Source organism: Pecten maximus, chromosome 7, assembly GCF_902652985.1.
Source record: "Pecten maximus chromosome 7, xPecMax1.1, whole genome shotgun sequence".
Classification (NCBI taxonomy): Eukaryota; Metazoa; Mollusca; class Bivalvia; order Pectinida; family Pectinidae; genus Pecten; species Pecten maximus.
The window spans coordinates 34,295,479-34,322,066 of NC_047021.1; the positions used below are offsets into that span (position 1 = coordinate 34,295,479).

General features: G+C 37.5%; 1 protein-coding gene across 1 annotated transcript in view; it reads right to left on the reverse strand.

Annotated features, from left to right (window-relative positions):
• Positions 1–26,588, reverse strand: part of LOC117331181 (GRIP1-associated protein 1-like) — a 49,283-nt gene that overhangs the window by 7,811 nt on the left and 14,884 nt on the right. Inside the window, exons 15-27 of the mRNA XM_033889779.1 lie at positions 26,167–26,244; positions 25,055–25,189; positions 24,681–24,776; positions 23,367–23,513; positions 22,983–23,096; positions 22,380–22,523; positions 21,779–21,853; positions 19,605–19,695; positions 16,993–17,050; positions 16,693–16,759; positions 16,220–16,327; positions 14,681–14,774; positions 14,093–14,250 (exon numbers count right to left, since the gene is read on the reverse strand). Coding sequence (XP_033745670.1) covers positions 14,093–14,250; positions 14,681–14,774; positions 16,220–16,327; positions 16,693–16,759; positions 16,993–17,050; positions 19,605–19,695; positions 21,779–21,853; positions 22,380–22,523; positions 22,983–23,096; positions 23,367–23,513; positions 24,681–24,776; positions 25,055–25,189; positions 26,167–26,244 — 1,365 coding nt within the window. The remainder of the gene's footprint in view (positions 1–14,092; positions 14,251–14,680; positions 14,775–16,219; positions 16,328–16,692; positions 16,760–16,992; positions 17,051–19,604; positions 19,696–21,778; positions 21,854–22,379; positions 22,524–22,982; positions 23,097–23,366; positions 23,514–24,680; positions 24,777–25,054; positions 25,190–26,166; positions 26,245–26,588) is intronic.

Here is a 26,588-nt window from a genome sequence, read left to right on the forward strand (position 1 = left end):
TATGTCACAGGGAATCACTGTACTAACTGTATGTCACAGGACATCACTGTACTAACTGTATGTCACAGAGAATAACTGTACTGACTGTATGTCACAGGGAATCACTGTTCTAACTGTATGTCACAGGGAATCACTGTTCTAACTGTATGTCACAGGGAATCACTGTACTAACTGTATGTCACAGGACATCACTGTACTAACTGTATGTCACAGAGAATAACTGTACTGACTGTATGTCACAGGGAATCACTGTTCTAACTGTATGTCACAGGGAATCACTACTAACTGTATGTCACAGGGAATCACTGTAATAACTGTATGTCACAGGGAATCACTGTACTAACTGTATGTCACAGGACATCACTGTTCTAACTGTATGTCACAGGGAATCACTGTTCTAACAGTATGTCACAGGGAATCACTGTACTAACTGTATGTCACAGGGAATCACTGTACTAACTGTATGTCACAGGGAATCACTGTTCTAACTGTATGTCACAGGGAATCACTGTACTAACTGTATGTCACAGGGAATCACTGTTCTAACTGTATGTCACAGGGAATCACTGTACTAACTGTATGTCACAGGGAATCACTGTACTAACTGTATGTCACAGGAATCACTGTACTAACTGTATGTCACAGGGAATCACTGTACTAACTGTATGTCACAGGGAATCACTGTACTAACTGTATGTCACAGGGAATCACTGTACTAACTGTATGTCACAGGGAATCACTGTACTAACTGTATGTCACAGGGAATCACTGTTCTAACTGTATGTCACAGGGAATCACTGTACTAACTGTATGTCACAGGGAATCACTGTGACTAACTGTATGTCACAGGGAATCACTGTACTAACTGTATGTCACAGGGAATCACTGTTCTAACTGTATGTCACAGGGAATCACTGTACTAACTGTATGTCACAGGGAATCACTTTTCTAACTATGTCACAGGGAATCACTGTTCTAACTGTATGTCACAGAGAATCACTGTACTAACTGTGTGTCACAGGGAATCACTTTTCTAACTGTATGTCACAGGGAATCACTGTTCTAACTGTATGTCACAGAGAATCACTGTACTAACTGTATGTCACAGGGAATCACTTTTCTAACTGTATGTCACAGGGAATCACTGTTCTAACTGTATGTCACAGAGAATCACTGTACTAACTGTATGTCACAGGTAATCACTACTAACTGTATGTCAAAGGGAATCACTGTAATAACTATGTCACAGGGAATCACTGTTCTAACTGTATGTCACAGGGAATCACTGTTCTAACTGTATGTCACAGGGAATCACTGTTCTAACTTACGTCACAGGGAATCACTGTTCTAACTCTATGTCACAGGGAATCACTGTTAACTGTATGTCACAGGGAATCACTGTACTAACTGTATGTCACAGAGAATCACTGTTCTAACTGTATGTCACAGGGAATCACTACTAACTGTATGTCACAGAGAATCACTGTACTAACTGTACGTCACAGAGAATCACTGTTGTAACTGTATGTCACAGGGAATCACTGTTCTAACTGTATGTCACAGGGAATCACTGTACTAACTATGTCACAGGGAATCATTGTACTAACTGTATGTCACAGGGAATCACTTCTAACTGTATGTCACAGGGAATCACTGTACTAACTGTATGTCACAGGGAATCATTGTACTAACTGTATGTCACAGGGAATCACTGTACTAACTGTATGTCACAGGGAATCACTGTTCTAACTGTATGTCACAGGGAATCACTGTAGCAACTGTATGTCACAGGGAATCATTGTACTAACTGTATGTCACAGAGAATCACTGTTCTAACTGTATGTCACAGGGAATCACTGTTCTAACTGTATGTCACAGGGAATCACTGTTCTAACTGTATGTCACAGGGAATCACTGTACTAACTGTATGTCACAGGGAATCACTGTACTAACTGTATGTCACAGGGAATCACTGTTCTAACTGTATGTCACAGAGAATCACTGTACTAACTGTACGTCACAGAGAATCACTGTACTAACTGTACGTCACAGAGAATCACTGTTGTAACTGTATGTCACAGGGAATCACTGTTCTAACTGTATGTCACAGGGAATCACTGTACTAACTATATCACAGGGAATCATTGTACTAACTGTATGTCACAGGGAATCACTGTACTAACTGTATGTCACGGGGAATCACTGTTCTAATTGTATGTCACGGAATCATTGTACTAACTGTATGTCACAGGGAATCACTGTACTAACTGTACGTCACAGGGAATCACTGTACTAACTGTATGTCACGGGGAATCACTGTACTAATTGTATGTCACAGGGAATCACTGTTCTAACTGTATGTCACAGGGAATCACTGTTCTAACTGTATGTCACAGGGAATCACTGTACTAACTATGTCACAGGGAATCATTGTAGTAACTGTATGTCACAGGGAATCACTGTACTAACTATGTCACAGGGAATCATTGTACTAACTGTATGTCACAGGGAATCATTGTACTAACTGTATGTCACAGGTTATCACTGTTCTAACTGTATGTCACAGGGAATCACTGTACTAACTGTATGTCACAGGGAATCACTGTTCTAACTGTATATCACAGGGAATCACTGTACTAACTGTATATCACAGAGAATCACTGTACTAACTGTACGTCACAGAGAATCACTGTTGTAACTGTATGTCACAGGGAATCACTGTTCTAACTGTATGTCACAGGGAATCATTGTACTAACTATGTCACAGGGAATCATTGTAATAACTGTATGTCACAGGGAATCACTGTACTAACTGTATGTCACAGGGAATCACTGTTCTAACTGTATGTCACAGGGAATCACTGTTCTAACTGTATGTCACAGGGAATCACTGTTCTAACTGTATGTCACAGGGAATCACTGTTCTAACTGTATGTCACAGAGAATCACTGTACTAACTGTAAGTCACAGAGAATCACTGTACTAACTGTATGTCACAGGGAATCACTGTTCTAACTGTATGTCACAGGGAATCACTGTACATACTGTATGTCACAGGGAATCACTGTACTAACTGTATGTCACAGGGAATCACTACTAACTGTATGTCACAGGGAATCACTGTACTAACTGTATGTCACAGGGAATCACTGTTACTAACTGTATGTCACAGGGAATCAACTGTACTAACTGTATGTCACAGGGAATCACTGTACTAACTGTATGTCACAGGGAATCACTGTACTAACTGTATGTCACAGGGAATCACTGTACTAACTGTATGTCACAGGGAATCACTGTACTAACTGTATGTCACAGGGAATCACTGTACTAACTGTATGTCACAGGGAATCACTGTACTAACTGTATGTCACAGGGAATCACTGTACTAACTGTATGTCACAGGGAATCACTGTTCTAACTGTATGTCACAGGGAATCACTGTACTAACTGTATGTCACAGGGAATCACTGTACTAACTGTATGTCACAGGGAATCACTGTACTAACTGTATGTCACAGGGAATCACTGTACTAACTGTATGTCACAGGGAATCACTGTTCTAACTGTATATCACAGGGAATCACTGTACTAACTGTATGTCACAGGGAATCACTGTTCTAACTGTATGTCACAGGGAATCACTGTTCTAACTGTATGTCACAGGGAATCACTGTTACTAACTGTATGTCCAGGGAATCACTGTACTAACTGTATGTCACAGGGAATCACCTGTACTAACTGTATGTCACAGGGAATCACTGTACTTAACTGTATGTCACAGGGAATCACTGTACTAACTGTATGTCACAGGGAATCACTGTACTAACTGTATGTCACAGGGAATCACTGTACTAACTGTATGTCACAGGGAATCACTGTTCTAACTGTATGTCACAGGGAATCACTGTACTAACTGTATGTCACAGGGAATCACTGTACTAACTGTATGTCACAGGGAATCACTGTACTAACTGTATGTCACAGGGAATCACTGTACTAACTATGTCACAGGGAATCACTGTTCTAACTGTATGTCACAGGGAATCACTGTACTAACTGTATGTCACAGGGAATCACTGTTCTAACTGTATGTCACAGAGAATCACTGTTCTAACTATGTCACAGGGACTCACTGTACTAACTGTATGTCACAGGGAATCACTGTACTAACTGTATGTCACAGGGAATCACTGTACTAACTGTATGTCACAGGGAATCACTGTACTAACTGTATGTCACAGGGAATCACTGTACTGACTGTATGTCACAGGGAATCACTGTTCTAACTGTACGTCATAGGGAATCACTGTTCTAACTGTATGTCACAGGGAATCACTGCATATACTGTATGTCACAGGGAATCACTGTTCTAACTGTATGTCACAGAGAATCACTGTACTAACTGTATGTCACAGAGAATCACTGTACTAACTGTATGTCACAGGGAATCATTGTACTAACTGTATGTCACAGGGAATCACTGTTCTAACTGTATGTCACAGGGAATCACTGTACTAACTATGTCACAGGGAATCATTGTACTAACTGTATGTCACAGGGAATCACTGTTCTAACTATGTCACAGGGAATCATTGTACTAACTATGTCACAGGGAATCACAGTACTAACTGTATGTCACAGAGAATCACTGTACTAACTGTATGTCACAGAGAATCACTGTTCTAACTGTATGTCACAGAGAATCACTGTACTAACTGTATGCCACAGGGAATCACATACTTTATGCCAGAATCTAATTAGATAATCATATAAATTCTATACAAATTACTGTAGTGATGATATTCAATACAAAAGTTGTCGCTTTTATATAAGGATTACATATTTTAGCTGACAAACAAAAAATCTATTGTACATTTCAATAGTGTTAATCTAATCTGCTAATCTTTAATTAACACATTTAATTCTTATTACAATTTCAATCTTATCGGTAAAATATGATTCATTTCACATAATATCAGACTGTTAATTAAATATAACTTTGACAACATTGGATTTCTTCTGAGTAATGTCTTGGTAGTGTTTGCTTAAGGAAAGCTGAAGGTAGCTGGCAGGTCCATCAATTATACCAAATCGCCAGAACATCGGTGACTGCCAGAACACTGTATCAAGCACAGTACGCTCCTTTGCTCCAGATCTCTAGGAGATTACTTAATTTCAATTAAAGCTGAGTAATACGGAGTGACAGCGACGTAGATTGAATAGATACAAAGAGGCAGGGAATCACATGTCATAATTCCCCATGATATATTGACTGCGAATTCATTTGATTTTTCCATGAATTTTATTCATATGTGCAATGAAACAGGAAGATAATATTTCACTTGATTTTTATTGATTTTTTTATGAATTCAAACAGAAAAATTAATTACTACAAGAAATACAGAAAAAAACAAGGTCAGATATCTAACCCCTGTTTATATCACTTTATAAGCTGGCAGAATTTGCGCAGAGGCAGCCAGAACTGTTGTATGCTTAAACCCATTAGTACCAAATTTAGAATAAAGTGTTTTGCAAAGCCTTCAAATCTATGACCTCTGACCTATGCTCTAGAACACGATATATAAAACATCACACAACTCCCAGTATAAAATTGATATCACACAACTCCCAGTATAAACTTGATATCACAACTCTCAGTATAAACTTGACATCACACAACTCCCAGTATAAACTTGACATCACACAACTCCCAGTATAAGCTTGACATCACACAACTCCCAGTATAAACTTGACATCACACAACTCCCAGTATAAACTTGACATCACACAACTCCCAGTATAAACTTGACATCACACAACTCCCAGTATAAACTTGACATCACACAACTCCCAGTATAAACTTGACATCACACAACTCCCAGTATAAACTTGACATCACACAACTTCCAGTATAAACTTGACATCACACTACTCCCAGTATAAACTTGACATCACACTTCACCCAGTATAAACTTGACATCACACAACTCCCAGTATAAACCTGACATCACACAACTATCAGTATAAACCTGACATCACACAACTCCCAGTATAAACTTAACATCACACAACTCCCAGTATAAACTTGATATCACAACTCTCAGTATAAACTTGACATCACACAACTCCCAGTATAAACTTGACATCACACAACTTCCAGTATAAACTTGACATCACACAACTCCCAGTATAAGCTTGACATCACACAACTCCCAGTATAAACTTGACATCACACAACTTCCAGTATAAACTTGACATCACACAACTCCCAGTATAAACTTGTCATCACACAACTCCCAGTATAAACTTGATATCACAACTCCCAGTATAAACTTGTCATCACACAACTCCCAGTATAAACTTGACATCACAACTCCCAGTATAAACTTGACATCACACAACTGCAAGTATAAACTTGACATCACACAACACCCAGTATAAACCTGACATCACACAACTACCAGTATAAATTTGTCATCACACAACTCCCAGTATAAACTTGACATCACAACTCCCAGTATAAACTTGACATCACACAACTCCCAGTATAAACCTGACATCACACAACTCCCAGTATAAACTTGACATCACACAACTCCCACACAAATCAAACAGCCTCTCGATCATATTTTGTCTTAATCACATAATCTCCATTGTGAGATTTGGCTGACCAAGTAATGTTGATTTGGTCAAGGAAATCCATCCTTAAACACTGAATTACAGAAATTTGATATGTTGCTGTTAAAACAGTATTTGCAATATATTATATTCTGTTTGATGTATCAGCCTAGTACAAATATCCAGGTCAAAAGGCAATAATAGCTCGTGAAATAGTTCTGAGCTGTAGCATTAAACACCTGAGTTAGAGTAGAGGGCCATGCGCTGATAAACTTGTTGGACAATTAAGGACTCTCCTGATCCTAATATGGGGAAATTGTATCTGAATCCATTAGGTGAATCCAATCATAAGGTTGTGTGTGGTCCTGATATGACCCTAGATTAACTGGTAAGGTGTCATCCATGGCTTGTCTCTGGGGGACCAGCATGATGGCTCTGGGTAACTAACGAATAGAAATAAACATTACGACCCCAGGCAAATAGCTGGAAATGGCAGGATAAAAAAGAAAATGGATGGCTTGGTCACAGAAACATTTATGTATAAGAAGGTCAAGGCTATTTTCTCTTTATGTTTTCTTTATTGAATTTCTTTAGGCAGTGATGTTCCATGCTTAATTGAGATAGCTTCATGTGCTATATATGTTTTTGTTTAATAGTTAAATCATTTCCCCTATTTTAACCATCAATGTACCATTAAACCATAGCCGAAATACATATAAGCCCTTTAAAATCCTGATTAATTAAGTCTAAACAAACTTTGTCCCTTTGAAATTATTATCAATCTTGAAATGATAATTAATCAAGTTCAAGCAAAATCTGTTCCTTTGAAATCATCATTAATTAAGTCGAAGCAAACTGTGTCCCTTTGAAATTATTATCAATCAAGTCAAAGCAAACTATGTCCCTTTAAAATCATTATCAATCCAGTCAAAGCAAACTATGTCCCTTTAAAATCATCATTAACTAAGTCTAAACAAACTCTGTCCCTTTAAAATCATTATCAATCCAGTCGAATCCTTTAAAATCCTGATCCATCTAGTCCAATGGTACAAAAGTGGGAACCACAAGAACTAATATAGGAACAAAGGGGGAACCACAAGAACTAATAAAGGTACAAAGGGAGAACCACAAGAACTAATACAGGAACAAAGGGGGAACCACAAGAACTAATAAAGGTACAAAGGGAGAACCACAAGAACTAATACAGGAACAAAGGGGGAACCACAAGAACTAATACAGGTACAAAGGGGGAACCACAAGAACTAAAACAGGAACAAAGTGGGAACCACAAGAACTAATACAGGTACAAAGTGGGAACCACAAGAACTAATACAGGTACAAAGGGAGAACCACAAGAACTAATACAGGTACAAAGGGGGAACCACAAGAACTAATAAAGGTACAAAAGGGGGAACCACAAGAACTAATACAGGAACAAAGGGGGAACCACAAGAACTAATACAGGTACAAAGGGGGAACCACAAGAACCAATACAGGTAAAAAGAGGGAACCACAAGAACTAATACAGGTACAAAGTGGTAACACAAGAACCAATACAGGTACAAAGTGGGAACCACAAGAACTAATACAGGTACAAAGTGGGAACCACAAGAACCAATACAGGTACAAAGGGAGAACCACAAGAACTAATACAGGTACAAAGAGGGAACCACAAGAACTAATACAGGTACAAAGAGGGAACCACAAGAACTAATACAGGTACAAAGTGGGAACACAAGAACTAATACAGGTACAAAAGGGGGAACCACAAGAACTAATACAGGTACAAAGGGGGAACCACAAGAACTAATACAGGTACAAAGTGGAAACCACAAGAACCAATACAGGTACAAAGGGGGAACCACAAGAACTAATACAGGTACAAAGGGGGAACCACAAGAATTAATACAGGTACAAAGGGGGAACCACAAGAACTAATACAGGTACAAAGGGGGAACCACAAGAACTAATACAGGTACAAAAGGGGGAACCACAAGAACCAATACAGGAACAAAGTGGGCACCACAAGAGCTAATACAGGTACAAAAGGGGGAACCACAAGAACCAATACAGGTAAAAAGAGGGAACCACAAGAAAAAACACAGGTTACAAGAGACACAATGGGCCTGTATCACTCACCTGCTTCTTATGCAACTAAATCAACTTTGAAATTGATCTAGGTCATTAATACAGATGCTAGGCAGATTTCTCCTTCAATGAAATATAAGAGTAGCCTAGGTTAATTCATTGAAATAAAGTAACCTTTCACCGAAAATATACAGTATCTGACCTTCTTGGTTACTGAGGTTTTAGCATAGTTGACCCCTGTGACCTTGAATGTATGGGTCAAGTTCATTCATTTGAACAAGCTTGGTAGTCCTTTACCCCTGCATGCTACAGGTCAAATATCAGGTCTCTGGGCTTCTTGGTTATTGTGAAGAAGGTGCTTAAAGTGAAAAGTTGATGTCGGGCAGATGATATACTGTACTAATAAAACAATGGATGCTCTAGACCAAAGTTTGCTTTGATCATCCTTAACAGGTTCCATCCCTCTACCTCAGTTGACCACACATCCTTCATGCCCAGTCCAATTCAACAAGCCTTCAGGAAACATTTTAACTTGGACTTCATTGGCCAGCCTACTATAGATACAGCCTAAGTGCAAAGAAAATTTGCTTTGTATAGCATTCTGTATAGTTTTATCAGCTAAGCAGTCTTTTGGCCAGGCAAGTAGCCTCCTGTACAAAGGGAGATTACTGCAATGTTTCATGCAAGTGTTTAACTAGTTACTGGCCAAGGAATATTCAGCACATGAGTTGAGGAATCTAGCCATGCCTGCACAAAAGAGCTGGCTATAGCTAGATATTCAGAATTTTCACATAAACAATATTGGTGCATACACGTATTTATTTTGTGAAATGTTTGTTATCAATTCAGTACAAAAGGAAGAGTAAATACAAATGTAGCACAGTTTATTTGCAAAATTCTATTTTATCATCAACATATTTGACTATAGAATTATGAAACCAATGCTAACATCTGACACAGTGAATTGTGCCAACCTCTGACACAGTTGTCCCAACATCTGACACAGTTGTGCCAACCTCTGACACAGTTGTCCAAACATCTGACACAGTTGTACCAACATCTGACAGTTGTCCCAACATCTGACACAGTTGTACCAACATCTGACACTGTTGCGCCAACATCTGACACTGTTGCGCCAACATCTGACACAGTTGTACCAACATCTGACACAGTTGTCCCAACATCTGACACTGTTGTCCCAACATCTGACACTGTTGCGCCAACATCTGACACAGTTGCACCAACATCTGACATAGTTGTACCAACACCTGACATAGTTTTACCAACATCTGACACAGTTGCGCCAACATCTGACATAGTTGTACCAACATCTGACACAGTTGTACCAACATCTGACACAGTTGTACCAACATCTGACACAGTTGTGCCAACACCTGGGACAGATACACCAATAACTGACACAGTTACGCCAACATCTGACACAGTTGTACCAATAACTGACACAGTTACGCCAACATCTGACACAGTTGTACCAACATCTGACACAGTGGTCCAAACATCTGACACAGTTGTCCCAACATCTGACACAGTTGTGCCAACACCTGGGACAGATACACCAATAACTGACACAGTTACGCCAACATCTGACACAGTTGTACCAACATCTGACACAGTTGTCCCAACATCTGACACAGTTGTCCCAACATCTGACACAGATACACCAACATCTGACACAGATACACCAATAACTGACACAGTTACGCCAACATCTGACACAGTTGTCCAAACAACTGACACAGTTGTACCAACATCTGACATAGTTGTACCAACATCTGACACAGTTGTACCAACATCTGACATAGTTGTCCTAACAACTGACACAGTTGTACCAACATCTGACACAGTTGTACCAACATCTGACACAGTTGTACCAACATCTGACACAGTTGTACCAACATCTGACATAGTTGTCCTAACAACTGACACAGTTGTACCAACATCTGACACAGTTGTACCAACATCTGACACAGTTGTACCAACATCTGACACAGTTGTACCAACATCTGACACAGTTGTACCAACATCTGACACAGTTGTACCAACATCTGACACAGTTATCCCAACATCTGACATAGAAATCTGTATTTATAAACAACCTATTTCCTACAAACAAAAAATTGTATGTCTGAAGCATTCTTTATCCAGATATGTTCGACAATAAGTGTTAATAGCAGAAAAATATTTTATTTCGGTCAACCCAGTTCAGGGAATATTGTGTTGTGTTTTTTTTTTTTTTTTTTTACTGCATTATTTGATCCCATGGTAACAGAAACAGGAGATCCCAGAGGGACACATGTGTACTGCATGCAACCGTGTTTTTCAGAATAACAATCAGGGATTCATTTTCATATTCCAGTTCAATGTACTACAACTATTGAAACAATATTCCAACATCTACTCTTGTAAATAAATTTCAATCCTTGAGGCAGGTACATGTAGGTTAAGAAATTAAACAGTAAAACACTTGCACATTCCAACCTTTAGGAGTTACAGTTTACATGGAGGTACATGTTCTTGATTAGAGTTTCCTCCAGACACTTACCTTTTGGAGGTACATGTTCTTGATTAGAGTTTCCTCCAGACACCTACCTTTTGGAGGTGCATGTTCTTGATTAGAGTTTCCTCCAGACACTTACCTTTTGGAGGTACATGTTCTTGGTTAGAGTTTCCTCCAGACACCAACCTTTTGGAGGTACATGTTCTTGGTTAGAGTTTCCTCCAGACACTTACCTTTTGGAGGTACATGTTCTTGGTTAGAGTTTCCTCCAGACACTTACCTTTTGGAGGTACATGTTCTTGGTTAGAGTTTCCTCCAGACACCTACCTTTTGGAGGTACATGTTCTTGGTTAGAGTTTCCTCCAGACACTTACCTTTTGGAGGTACATGTTCTTGGTTAGAGTTTCCTCCAGACACTTACCTTTTGGAGGTACATGTTCTTGATTAGAGTTTCCTCCAGACACTTACCTTTTTGAGGTACATGTTCTTGATTAGAGTTTCCTCCAGACACCTACCTTTTGGAGGTACATGTTCTTGGTTAGAGTTTCCTCCAGACACCTACCTTTAGGAGGTACATGTTCTTGATTAGAGTTTCCTCCAGACACCTACCTTTTGGAGGTACATGTTCTTGGTTAGAGTTTCCTCCAGACACCTACCTTTTGGAGGTACATGTTCTTGATTAGAGTTTCCTCCAGACACCTACCTTTTGGAGGTGCATGTTCTTGATTAGAGTTTCCTCCAGACACCTACCTTTTGGAGGTACACATTCTTGGTTAGAGTTTCCTCCAGACACTTACCTTTTGGAGGTGCATGTTCTTGATTAGAGTTTCCTCCAAACACTTACCTTTTGGAGGTACACATTCTTGGTTAGAGTTTCCTCCAGACACTTACCTTTTGGAGGTACATGTTCTTGGTTAGAGTTTCCTCCAGACACCTACCTTTAGGAGGTACATGTTCTTGATTAGAGTTTCCTCCAGACACTTACCTTTTGGAGGTGCATGTTCTTGATTAGAGTTTCCTCCAGACACTTACCTTTTGGAGGTACATGTTCTTGATTAGAGTTTCCTCCAGACACCCATCTTTAGGAGGTACATGTTCTTGGTCAGAGTTTCCTCCAGACACTTACCTTTTGGAGGTACATGTTCTTGGTTAGAGTTTCCTCCAGACACCTACCTTTTGGAGGTGCATGTTCTTGATTAGAGTTTCCTCCAGACACTTACCTTTTGGAGGTACATGTTCTTGATTAGAGTTTCCTCCAGACACCCATCTTTAGGAGGTACATGTTCTTGGTCAGAGTTTCCTCCAGACACTTACCTTTTGGAGGTACATGTTCTTGATTAGAGTTTCCTCCAGACACTTACCTTTTGGAGGTGCATGTTCTTGATTAGAGTTTCCTCCAGACACTTACCTTTTGGAGGTACATGTTCTTGATTAGAGTTTCCTCCAGACACCCATCTTTAGGAGGTACATGTTCTTGGTCAGAGTTTCCTCCAGACACTTACCTTTTGGAGGTTCATGTTCTTGGTTAGAGTTTCCTCCAGACACTTACCTTTTGGAGGTACATGTTCTTGATTAGAGTTTCCTCCAGACACCCATCTTTAGGAGGTACATGTTCTTGGTCAGAGTTTCCTCCAGACACTTACCTTTTGGAGGTACATGTTCTTGGTTAGAGTTTCCTCCAGACACCTACCTTTTGGAGGTGCATGTTCTTGATTAGAGTTTCCTCCAGACACTTACCTTTTGGAGGTACATGTTCTTGGTTAGAGTTTCCTCCAGACACCTACCTTTTGGAGGTACATGTTCTTGGTTAGAGTTTCCTCCAGACACTTACCTTTTGGAGGTACATGTTCTTGGTTAGAGTTTCCTCTAGACACTTACCTTTTGAAGGTACATGTTCTTGATTAGAGTTTCCTCCAGACACCTACCTTTTGGAGGTGCATGTTCTTGATTAGAGTTTCCTCCAGACACTTACCTTTTGGAGGTACATGTTCTTGGTTAGAGTTTCCTCCAGACACTTACCTTTTGGAGGTGCATGTTCTTGGTTAGAGTTTCCTCCAGACACCTACCTTTTGGAGGTGCATGTTCTTGGTTAGAGTTTCCTCTAGACACTTACCTTTTGAAGGTTCATGTTCTTGATTAGAGTTTCCTCCAGACACTTACCTTTTGGAGGTGCATGTTCTTGGTTAGAGTTTCCTCCAGACACCTACCTTTTGGAGGTGCATGTTCTTGGTTAGAGTTTCCTCCAGACACTTACCTTTTGGAGGTGCATGTTCTTGGTTAGAGTTTCCTCCAGACACTTACCTTTTGGAGGTGCATGTTCTTGGTTAGAGTTTCCTCCAGACACCTACCTTTTGGAGGTACATGTTCTTGATTAGAGTTTCCTCCAGACACCTACCTTTTGGAGGTGCATGTTCTTGATTAGAGTTTCCTCCAGACACTTACCTTTTGGAGGTGCATGTTCTTGATTAGAGTTTCCTCCAGACATTTACCTTTTGGAGGTACATGTTCTTGGTTAGAGTTTCCTCCAGACACTTACCTTTTGGAGGTGCATGTTCTTGATTAGAGTTTCCTCCAGACACTTACCTTTTGGAGGTACATGTTCTTGGTTAGAGTTTCCTCCAGACACCTACCTTTTGGAGGTACATGTTCTTGATTAGAGTTTCCTCCAGACACTTACCTTTTGGAGGTGCATGTTCTTGGTTAGAGTTTCCTCCAGACACCTACCTTTTGGAGGTACATGTTCTTGGTTAGAGTTTCCTCCAGACACTTACCTTTTGGAGGTACATGTTCTTGGTTAGAGTTTCCTCTCGGCACTTACCTTTTGGAGGTACATGTTCTTGATTAGAGTTTCCTCCAGACACTTACCTTTTGGAGGTGCATGTTCTTGGTTAGAGTTTCCTCCAGCATCCGTTGTAACTTCCGGTTCATCTCCTTCAGTCCCTGTTCATCTGACTTATTCACAAGGTCGAGCACTTTCTTTAATGTCAGTTTGTCGTCATGGTTTCCACTGTGTGATTTTGGATCTACAATATATCAAATCACAGAAAATTCAAGATCTGCTCAATGCATATAATGTCTCTGAATGGTTTACATGAAAATATGCACATATTGTTTTAATTATAGACGAAGTTAGAAAGTTATCATTTGTTGTATCTGTGTGAAAAACATGACATTGTTTGACAACACCAAGGGGAAGTAATGCAAAATCTTTTTTTAGAAACATCCAATCAACCAGATTTTCTCCAGCTAAAATCCTTTTTACCAGTCGAGATTTCTTCGCACAACTGGTCAATATGCCTTTTATATGGAATCACATGGTACTGTTTTTGACAACTTGAATGTGCAAAAAACTTATTTCTTATGCTTTATAAGTTTGGCATTAGACAGATGGACTATCCATATCTGATTGAGGTAAATGATTTTTGTCTTTAGTGAGAACAGCTCACTACATACCTGTTCGACTATCCATCACATAGTGCTCTATGATTTTTGTTTTGGCGATAAGATCTTCTGCCATAGCTGCAGTGCTCATCTCAAGATGAGATACCTGTCAAAAGCAAATCAAAATCAAAATTTCAAGGCCACCCATAGGTACTGTGCACAAGAGATCAAATTTAAGGAGAGAAGCAAGTAGTAAATCAATGTAAAATGGCAGGAAACAGGATAGTTTTAGTTTTTTGACAGTAATTGTACATTCTTGGTCGTTTTACTGATGATCACGTCATTTTTAGGAATGTGATTTCCTTTGAAAAGGATGTGGTTGCATTAACATCCGCTAAATGATGCAGGATTACCAGGAATAAACAGGGTTAACTTATTTCACTTCCATCGATGTGACGTAAACTTCGTCATATCTTTGAAAAATATTTTTTTCTAGTGTCGGTTGCAATGTCAGTGACAAATCTGTCCATCACATTTCTTGATCAATCACATGACAATTTTTCCCAGCAATATTCCCATAAGTTACTATCGCACATATTTTTTCCAAAGTGTTCATTCAATTTACTGCATTTTTTTTCTTACATATCAATTGATCTGGATCATGATAAGATATTTGATCTTTGATAACTTTGTTAGAAGAAACTGTCTCAGAAATTTACTGTTACTGATGACTGGGCCTGCCTTGTCTTTTCTGGTGATTTGTTGAATTTGCACATTCATGTTACCTATACAAGCATTTCAAAACAATGCAACCTGTTTAATGATTCCAGAGTCTCTGTTGCGGAAATGACCAGCTCAACCAACACGGCCATTTTTTGTATTTCTTTGAAATTATGCCAGAGCCAATCAGAAGTATTCTACATTCATTTAAGATGAATATAGGATATTTCACTTCCGGATTGCCAATTGAAAAGTGTGAGTATAAAAACTATTCCAAAGGTGAGGGCCATTTTTATCAACCTATGAGGTGACTTTCCAATGTTGCATCAAAAATGCATCAACAAGGGTATATACAAGTTACCTCCCCTTGCACAAACCAGGCAGCAAGCAAAATAGTTTGTGCCGAAAACAGTTATGAATATTCAGTGATAAAGCAGGTACAATGTAACTGTCAATAAATTCAACATTTTTCTATAATTTATCTCAAATAGGCATCTTCAGCTATATAAAAGCATGAAAAACACAGGAATGGATAGTGTGTTGTTTGTTTATTTTTTGTTTTGTTTTATGTTTTTTTGGGGTTTTTTTGTGAAGAAATTGTTCAGTGCCATCCTGAACTCATCAGGATTTATCATAGAAATAAGCAAAAGTTGATTTCTCTTGGGAGTCCCAAAAGATTTGGTCCATGCCAACCTCGCCGGGTACTTCTGGAAGTGGCTGTGCAAGCACAGCACCTATAGAAATTCAATTGTAATATAGAAATCCCACTTTTCCTTTTTTTCAAGTTGGAGGTACACTGTATATTTGTTATGACAAAGAATATAAAGAAACGGACAAAAAAATCTTCTAAAATATCTGAGGTCTCCGTTTGCCCTTAAGTACTGTACATACCTTCTCCTCCATATTCCACTTCTCCTGTTGTAGTTCAGCTAGTCTGGACACCAGGTCATTATGCTCTTGTTCAAATTCACCCAGAGGACTCTGTAACCTGTCAGGGGTCTAGAACAGAGAAAGTCACAGAGGTTAGAGTTCAAAGGTCAACCTTAGATTACGATGTTGGTACATTTCATTCTGAATTCATTCTGTATCTTTTAATCAAACAATGTGAACCTAGATATGAAATTTTGGAACAATTCATTGAATACTTTCTAAGAAATAGCAATAGAAATCTTAAAATGTCAAAACCATGATGGCCACCTATTGGTCATTTTGTTTTCCAGCCAGTCTCAACAATGACCATGTACACCTGAGAGAAAGGAGAATCTACATAATGAAATTATTTTAAGAAAGAAATATGTTGTTGCTTTAAAGCAATAGGGATATGATGCCCTAGTTTCATGTGAAATGTATAAAGGCAGTGTTACCTGTGGTCCGCTTGTGTTACTCATGTCTTTAGATAGGCTGGCTCCCACACTCCACGACGACACAGAGCTGTCAAGGTAAAACTTTTAATTACAGGTTTGTGCACTAATTACATTGATTACATTAACCTGGTTACACTTGTAAATTGAAATTGCTGAGACTCATTCATTCATTTGTTCATAAGAAGATTTGACATTTTTTCATCGTTGATACTCAACTGTGAAAAATCTAGATCATAATCCTGATAATTCTCCTACTGTGATAGCTGAACAAAAACTGGTGTTTCCGTCTACGACACTCACCTTCTGTCTTCTCTCAGTGAATTGTCACCGTCAAACGAGCCAAACATATCCTCCATTGCTGAATAAAGAAACAATAAACATCAATGAACTTAAAAGTCACAAACAAAAGGTCTATAGGTCCTGTAATACTCAAATGTTTCTGTTGTTGTAACTCCACAGTATAGTGTATTTAAATAAAGAAGCTTCAAGTTTTCCAGTTTCAAGAATTTTAAAGTACAGTCAAACCTCGATGATTCGAACTTCGTTGATTTGAATTTCTCGCTGTATTGAACTTTTTGCTTGGTCCCGAATTTCCTTACTATATAATGCTACTAACGAACCTATGCATGATTCGATTTTTTACAAATCAAAGTTTTCGATGTATCGAACTTTTTTCATGGCCCGTTAGCTATGATATTATAGGTAATTGACATCTCATGATTCGAACAAAAAAATTACCTGTACTGACCACTGGACAGGTGTTTGTCGTGACCCCCCGCAAGATTTCACACCTCTCCCCCAAATGCCCTGCCTGACAATGGGGATAACGATAGCGTGTGTTGTCACTCCCGATCATGGGGTTAATTAATAATCGGACCAAATTGATAGATACAAGGTGTATTTAGAAGCCATGACATTAAATCACTCCGGTAAAACATTTCGGTAGTCGTCTCTGATGATCTCCGCCGCCATTGAAATCAGCGGTCGGTGAGTAAATTTTACGGAACAGTAAAACAAGCGGACTAATTTTTGCGATGTCTTCACTCATATTCAAAGTGTCACGTTTCAAACTTATACATAAATATCCAAGCTAATCGATTATTTGTCACTCAATCATGCATTCTCCAACCAATCGGCATTCCATATTTTATATGCACATAATGTTAACACACGTGTCTTTAGCAAAGAGCCCAACGTAAGTGTGCATTGTACTTCTTTTGCTTTATCTGTTAAACGTGATGTAAGTGTTTTGTAACCGATACATAGTTTGTTTAATTAACAAGAGGCCCATGGGCCTTAACGGTCATCTGACAAACACTTACACTTACAGCAGGGACACACCCCTCAATCCAGCATTATTAAATGTACCATAAATTATTTATCGCAGCCAGTTATGTTTTGGATCAAATTTGGTTTTTATCCATTTAGCTTGTCCAGGAAGAGCAGCATCATAAAGCAAAATTTTAGCCAAGTTCCCATTTTTGGGGCATGCCCCTCTGTCCCAATGGGTCAGAAAAGACTCATTTATATCAATTAGGATTGCCTTTCCCCAATGATGTTTCATACTAAATATGGTTGTAATCAATTAAGGCATTAAGGAGGAATTGCATTTTTAAGAAATGTTTAACCTAAGCGCTCCTTTTGCCCCATCTTTTTTTCCCCAGGGGTCAAACCTGTCTCATTAAAAAATATGATTGCCGTCACCTTATGTTTCACATCAAATTAGGTTGTAATCCACCAAAAGGTTAGGGAGGATTAGGATTTAACAGCAAATATTCACCACCCTTTTGGGGCCCTGCCCCTCAGGCCCCAGGGGTCACACTAGCCTCGTTTATATAAAATATGACCACCCTTCCCAAAGGATGTTTTACACCATATTTCGTATTAATCCACCAAAGGGTTAGAGAGAAGTAGGATTTATAGCAAAAATTCACCAAAGTTCACCATTTGGGGCCCCGCCCCTCTGGCCCTAGGGGTCAAACCAGCCTCATTTATAAAAAATATGATTGTCCTCCTCCAATGATGTTTCACACCAAATTTGGTAATAATTCACTATGGGGGTTAGGAGAAGTAGTATTTTAAAGCAAAATTTCATCAAAGTTCCCCTTTTGGGGCCCCGCCCCTCTGGCCCCAGGGGCCACACCAGCCTCATTTATATAAAATATGACCACCCTCCCCCAATGATGTTTCACACAATATCTGTCTAATGCCTGGTTAGATTTGATCAGGGACAATCATTTGTATGCTTTTAATTTAATATCAAAACAAAGAAACAAACTAAAATATATTCATAATAATAAGGGAATAATTGATCATAATCAAGACTGAGTACAAGAATACTGACAGGTTCCTACTGTGTACCATATCACACCTTTATCTGACCATATAGATCCCTTTCCTAATTTTAGAATTTTGACCTTGACCTTAGTGATTTTGATAAAGCACCTATAACACATCCATAATAAATCTAAAGACTCCTAGATTATTGGATAATCTCTAAAAACTAAAGAATCAAAAGACAAAAGTAAAGATGGAAAGAATGACAAGTCAACATATCACAAGTTTTCGTAACGTGGCCTATAACTACTGTTTGGAATCGGTTGAGATTTCAACATTGATGATCAGATATAATCTGTTGGTGTCAAATAATTAATTTTCGATTATTCTTCCATTACATAATCCTTCCCTTTTTTTACCCCAGAATTGAATAGGCCTATTTCCTCCATTGCAGAGTTTGACGTCATTTTGTTTTTATACTAGCTTTTACTCTGAGTAGTTTTGTATCTTTATTTTTTATTATACCACTTCAACAGAATCAGTTGCCCCTCCAATCAAATATTGATTAATCAATCAGCGAGACAATGCCACCTATACCACAGTTAATTCAACAGACTGAGTTGTGTAAGGCAAACAGAACCAATTTTGTTCTTTCACTAGAACACTTACCATAGTAAGTCCTTTCTTCTCATGTATTTTTTTCTCATCAACACTATCTGAAATTTCCTGCAAGAACAGAATAAGTCACTGGTATCTTGAAGTTTAAAACTGGTTTTTATATACCAATTTGATATCAATATTCAGAATACTGCAAAATATATTTGATCTTCCTGACATTTCAAATGTAAAACAAGTTCTGAAATGTACCACACCTGTATTGTATAACAACTGTACTTTGACAGTGTTTTGACTTATTATCGCCTGCAACTATATTCCATACTTGCCAACTTTCCCGATTTAGTCGGGAATTTCCCGATTCCAGACTCCCTGCCCCGTCTCCCGATCGTATAGATAAAACATAGTGTATTCTCCCGATTTTGGAGAATATGTCTTGATAACCCCGTATGGAGCCCCTATTCATCTTGTTAGATTCACTTAGGCCTATGACAGGTAACGCTTGCTGGCTGGTGAAAGACATATGTGTGGGGCATTGGTCAGTTAACTGACCTGCTCACAGACCGTAACGAAATTCTGACACTTCACTGACTGCAAGGATGACAATACCCCGATAAATAAACAATTAATTAAAACCAATTAAGCTGAGGACGCGTGGTGATGGTTTTGTAGCAGATCAGTCATGGTTGATTAAACGCTTGTAAATGGCTTCGTATACTGCCTTTGATGTCAAGCGCATAAACGACCTCTACTTGACAGTATATCTCGGACAGAAAAAGTGAAAACAACACTGGCAATGTTATCAACGGAGTATCAAATTTGACAGATTACTTATTGAAATGTTAACTACATTTAAACACTGGCTGATCTTTAGATAATTAGCACAAGGAAATAAATTCACAATAACGACCATAGAGACCGAAGGCCTGGTTGCCGGTAGGTAACGTCGTTTCAATCACCGTATCATCAGCATACTTAGTGTCAATTAGCAGAGACTTATTTTGGCAGAAACTTTCCCAATTCACATTTTGAAAGACAAAAACATGTCCACAAATACTCACTTTCTTAAACTAAATACTGTCATGTTAAAACTTTGAATTTAAGTATCAGTCCCCACCTACAAAGCACTTGAGTTGTAGTCTAAGACTATAGTGATTACAACTGCTGGTACATCCCTTTTTTTTTTTTTTTTTTGTTGTAGTATTGTCTTTGTTGTAATCCAAAGGAAACATTTGAAATTTCATTCAGATATTATATTGTACTCTAGATATTTATCGTGACATTTTAGGTATTTTCTTTTGAAGTTTACTGCTGGAGAGAAAGCTTGAGAAAGTGATATCATTGTGATAATTTGCATTCGATCATTGACTGACATCTATCTGACAACATAATTTTCATAGCATATCTAAGTAAATACTTTTATTTAGAGTGAACAGTGAGTTAAATAATTTCCAGAAATAATTTAAAATGATGTAATTTTGCAGCTATTTTTTTGAAAATTGTTGCTTATATAATTATCTTTCCAAACTTAAATAAAAAAGATCATTGGCCAAGCTTGAAATAAATGTTCCCCCCCTTTTTTTCAGTGAGGGAAGGAAGCTTAAGTGATCATGCAAGGAATTTATTTTCCAATAGCAAATAATCTCCCCTTAGTTTTTGTTTGCTAAATGTGTCGCGCGTGAAATGTGTTTTCCGGTCAAAAATGGCGCTCACGCACTTTCTCCCCCATGAGCATTTTAAAAAGTTGGCAAGTATGATATTCTGATCATTTAACTGCATATTTATAGACCTACAAAACTAACAACTATTCTCAGTAGCACTGACTTAAAATTGATCATAGAATATCAATAGTTCAAACATCCATCTGATCTTGACTTCGTTTTAGATAACACAATACCGACAATTGTTAGTGGAGCAAACATCTATTTGATCATATGAAAGGTTCAAACATCTATCTGACCGTGACTTTGTTTTAGATAACCCAATACAGACAATTGTTAGTGGAGCAAACATCTATTTGATCATGACCTGTCACTTGATGTTATAACTTCAACACATGGTATGGAATCTGATTTTATCCATGAACTTCCACCTTTATATTCAGAATTAATGGATGTCAAATATCAGATGATGATGTCCAAAAAATCATGAAGAATAAATTTTCATTTTAGGGTTATGATATATATCTACTTACTTGTTTTAATTTGTTGATTTCCTTTTCATAAGTTTGAAGTTCAGCTTTAAGAGATTCCTCTTTATCACAGCTCAGCTGAAACAATCAGGGATGATTCCATATTATCAATAACTGCACACATGATCAAATCACAATTATTTTAGGATTTTGTCCACAAACACGTATTCCTCAATAGGAATAGTTTTATAATTATGACCTACACCTTGAGAAAAATACAAATTGATGTTCTAAGGAGTAAGAAGAGAAAGGTTACTCCACAAAATCAATTCTGTAGTTAACTCATGCCACAGTGAGTGAGTGTGTCATGGACAAAGTCAATGGCATTTATCAAGCTGTAAACATCCATCAGAACTGGAACTGTGCCATAACAAAAAGAAACCAGTGTACCAGCTTCATGTTACTGTATTAATCCTCAGTAAAGCTGCTTCCTCTAGTATAAAATTTTAGCATTAAAGTTTTTGGAGGGCTTACATTCAAATGACTTTAGCTTACTATTTCAAAGTTTGTGATTCTGAAAAACTGACAGGGTCTATTTGTGTGTAGTGTTTAGTTATCATATTATTTCAAACACAACTGATACATCAATCCAACATGGTCTGACCTTTAAAGTTTCCTCGTATTTCTCCTTGAGGCTGTCTAGCCTCTCCTGGTTCTCCCCCCGGAGGTGTGTCAGGGCGGACTCGTGTTCAGCCTCTACTCGACTCAGTGTAGCAGTGTTTTCCACCTCCTTGTCCTTCAGATTTTGCTGTAACATTAATAAACAGAGAAACTCTGAGAGGAAAGATGAAATGAAGTCAGAAATATTGTATAATGTTAAAACTTTAAGCCATTTTTTATTGAATAATATCCTGCCAAATTCAACAACAGAGCAAATGTTTCTCTACCCAGTTTGCTGCCCTCACATACAGTCATGGTAAATTTCGATGGGTTGAAAAGATATTGTTCTTATCTGAGATCAAAGATTTCCCTGGGTAAAAGTTTCTTTGGACAAGGCCTCTTTGGCTGAGAGCTTTACACTGCCTTCATTAAACTCCTAGACACTATTTCAGAATTCCGTAAAGCTGGCATCACACAACCATAGTAATATCTAAGACTGATATCTTCTTTTTGAGTGATTGTAAGAATGTCAGGGAATATTTAAAGACATATATTAATTTATCAACTTCTGACAGACTTATCCATTCGGTGATCAGGTGACTTTTACCTCGACCTCCTGTAGACGCCTCTCTAACCATCCCTTGGCCTCCTCCACAGACTGACTTTGAGCTTTAAGTTCATCGACCTGCTGCCGTAATCTCAAACACTCAGCACTCTGTTCCTAAAGGAAACAAAATGACACAAGCTCAGTAAATCATGTGATATTGACTTTCTCATATTTTTTTAAGTTCTTATCGTTTTTTGGGGGTTTTTTTTTGCAGATTTACAAAAAACTGTAGCAAAACATTTGGTTTTTGTTCATCTGAAACTAATAATAATCTTTTTTGTTTCTGATTTTTACTGTAAAAGTTTCTTGTTTTTTGTGATTTTATTCCATTCATTGGGGAAAAAAGCAATTTGAATTAAACATTTTCACAATGTGGCCATTTACCTGTTCCGTGACCAGTTTGGCCTGAAGAACCTTGACCTCGGCCTCGTGAGCCTCCTCCTGCTGCCGGAGCTTGTCCTGGTGGCTGGCATTGTCCCTCTGATATGTATTGGCCAGCTCATCAAGCATGTTCTTCCTCTTCTCCGCAATCTGTCCTCAACCATAAATACCAAATGTAATTTGTTTGAACTATTGGACATGATGTCAATACATTAAATTGTTAATATTTCAAATTTGGATATTTCCATATTGTTACTGTAGTTACATAGGATATACAATGAATTATACCTGTTAGTCTTTTATGCTTTTATTCATACAATAGAAAAACCTTTCACTATAAACAATTATATAGAAATTAGCTTAATCTTATCAAGACCAATTTACTAGAAATCCACAACTTTGATTTATGGGCTCGTTCTCATAAATCAACAACTGAATATTGTATTGGTAGCAAAGTAGACTGCATTATTCTATGGAAATTTATTAGGGGCTAGATGGCTCACAGAAAATGAAGGCAGCAAGATTTTCTATTGGGAAAAAGAATTGCTAGAATGACTACTTTTCAAACTCATTTAATTTGTAAGTGTATAAATCATTATCAATTTGATTTTTTTCCCATCTCATGAAATAAATTTAAAAGCATTCCTCTACAAACAATTAACTATCTGCCTTACTAAATCAAATATCCTTGTAACCAACTGCAACATATTTTTGTGGCCAGAGGTATGAAATCCCTGTAACCAACTGTAACATATCTTTGTAGCCAGAATTCAGATATCCCTGTAACCAACAGTCAGATATCTTTGTAGCCAGAGTTCAGATATCCCTAACCGTCAGATATCTTTGTAGCCAGAGTTATGATATCCCTGTAACCAACAGTCAGATATCTTTGTAGCCAGAGTTCAGATATCCCTAACTGTCAGATATCTTTGTAGCCATAGATCAGATATGCTTGCAACCAAGTGCTAGATATCTTTGGAGCCAGAGTTAAGATATTACTGTAACCAACTGTCAGATATCTTAATAGACAGGGGTCAGATATTCCTGTAGCCAACTGTCAGATATCTTAATAGACAGGGGTCAGATATTCCTGTAGCCAACTGTCAGATATCTTAATAGACAGGGGTCAGATATTCCTGTAGCCAACTGTCAGATATCTTAATAGACAGGGGTCAGATATTCCTGTAGCCAGCTGTCAGATATCTTAATAGACAGGGGTCAGATATCTCTGCAACCAACTGTCAGATATCTTAATAGACAGGGGTCAGATATCTCTGTAAACTAAAGCCAAGTACATTACCATTTCTATATACAAACCTTGTTAGCCTCCTGCCACTCCTGGATACGAGTGTCACGGTCCTTCTGAACTGCATATAACTGTTCCAGTGTCTCCTGGCAAGCCTGTTTACTAGCCTGTAACAGAAATAACAGTTAGTCGCACTGTTTCAACACCGCAGCCTTGCTTTTAAATGAACTGTTAGTAAGCCTTTGAAGAAACTTGCCTTTTTTTCTTTCTTTCATAAACTTATGTTGGGCAAACAAACAGACATGCATTCAAAATTCAAAACACATTACGTAAATTTTTCAGACCTTGACAATTTCATAAAACCCCCTATAACTGAAATAACACCATTGTAGATAACACCATTGTAGATAACACCATTGTAGATAACACCACCGGCATAACTGACCTCTAACTGTACTGTAAGGTCGTCTCTCGTCTGTTGTAAGGAAGACACCTGAGTCAGTAGTCCCTCTATCTGTTGTCTGTGTTTGGTGGTCTCCTCCTGTAGCTGTTGGTTACCCACTATACTGGCAGCATTCACCTAAATATTCAATGTAACATAAACATCCACTTAAACATTCAATATAAAATATTCAAATAACATGAACACTTACCTATCTAAACATTCAAATAGTAAGTGTAAATATTTACCTAAATATTCAAATAGTGTTAATAGTGTACTAAATATTTACCTAAACATTAAAATAGTGTAAATATTTACCTAAACATTAAAATAGTGTAAATATTTACCTAAGCATTAAAATAGTGTAAATATTTACCTAAGCATTAAAATAGTGTAAATATTTACCTAAGCATTAAAATAATGTAAATATTTACCTAAGCATTAAAATAGTGTAAATATTTTACCTAAGCATTAAAATAGTGTAAATATTTACCTAAGCATTAAAATAGTGTAAATATTTACCTAAACATTAAAATAGTGTAAATATTTACCTAAGCATTAAAATAGTGTAAATATTTTACCTAAGCATTAAAATAGTGTAAATATTTACCTAAACATTAAAATAGTGTAAATATTTACCTAAGCATTAAAATAGTGTAAATTTTTACCTAAGCATTAAAATAGTGTAAATTTTTACCTAAGCATTAAAATAGTGTAAATTTTTACCTAAGCATTAAAATAGTGTAAATTTTTACCTAAGCATTAAAATAGTGTAAATATTTACCTAAGCATTAAGATAGTGTAAATATTTACCTAAACATTCAAATAATGTACTAGATATTTACCTAAACATTCCACTAAAACGTATCAACATGAATGTTTTAACATTACACATCAATGCATACATTGAAATACAAAACATCAATATTAACATCAAAATATGACATTTTTTTCTTGTTCTTATTTAATTAAGCTTTTAACAGTAGTTGTATCATGCACAATATAATTATATTATGTTACAATCATTTTTGATGTTTGTGGAGTTAAAATGATTTTTAATAACAAATTTTCAGAAGCATAACCACAAAATATCAGTCTCAAAATAGGAAACAGACCTGCCGTTGTAGAGAGGCCATTTCCCGCTGTAGACCTGCGATCGTGCTGTGTGATGTTTTCTCCTTCTCACTTAATGCCTGAAACAAAGTAAATCATAGTTCAAAATCTGCCAATGGATTTGTTCCCTCCTATTGAATTTATTACTTAAGGATTAATTCAAAACTAGCACATACAAACAGTCAAAGGTACCTTCGACAGAAGCATTAATATATCATCTTCCTTTCTTTTACAACAATTGTGGAACAAATTATATCAACTTAATATTAATCCCTCTTGTTGGCCCAAATAGAAGTACATAATGATTCTCACTGTTTAAGAAAATGATGATATGGGTGTTTCAAGTTTTATATACCTGTTTTAAGTTTTTTCCGCTTCATGTTGGTGATATGTACGTGTCGAGTTTACCTGTCGGTGATATGTA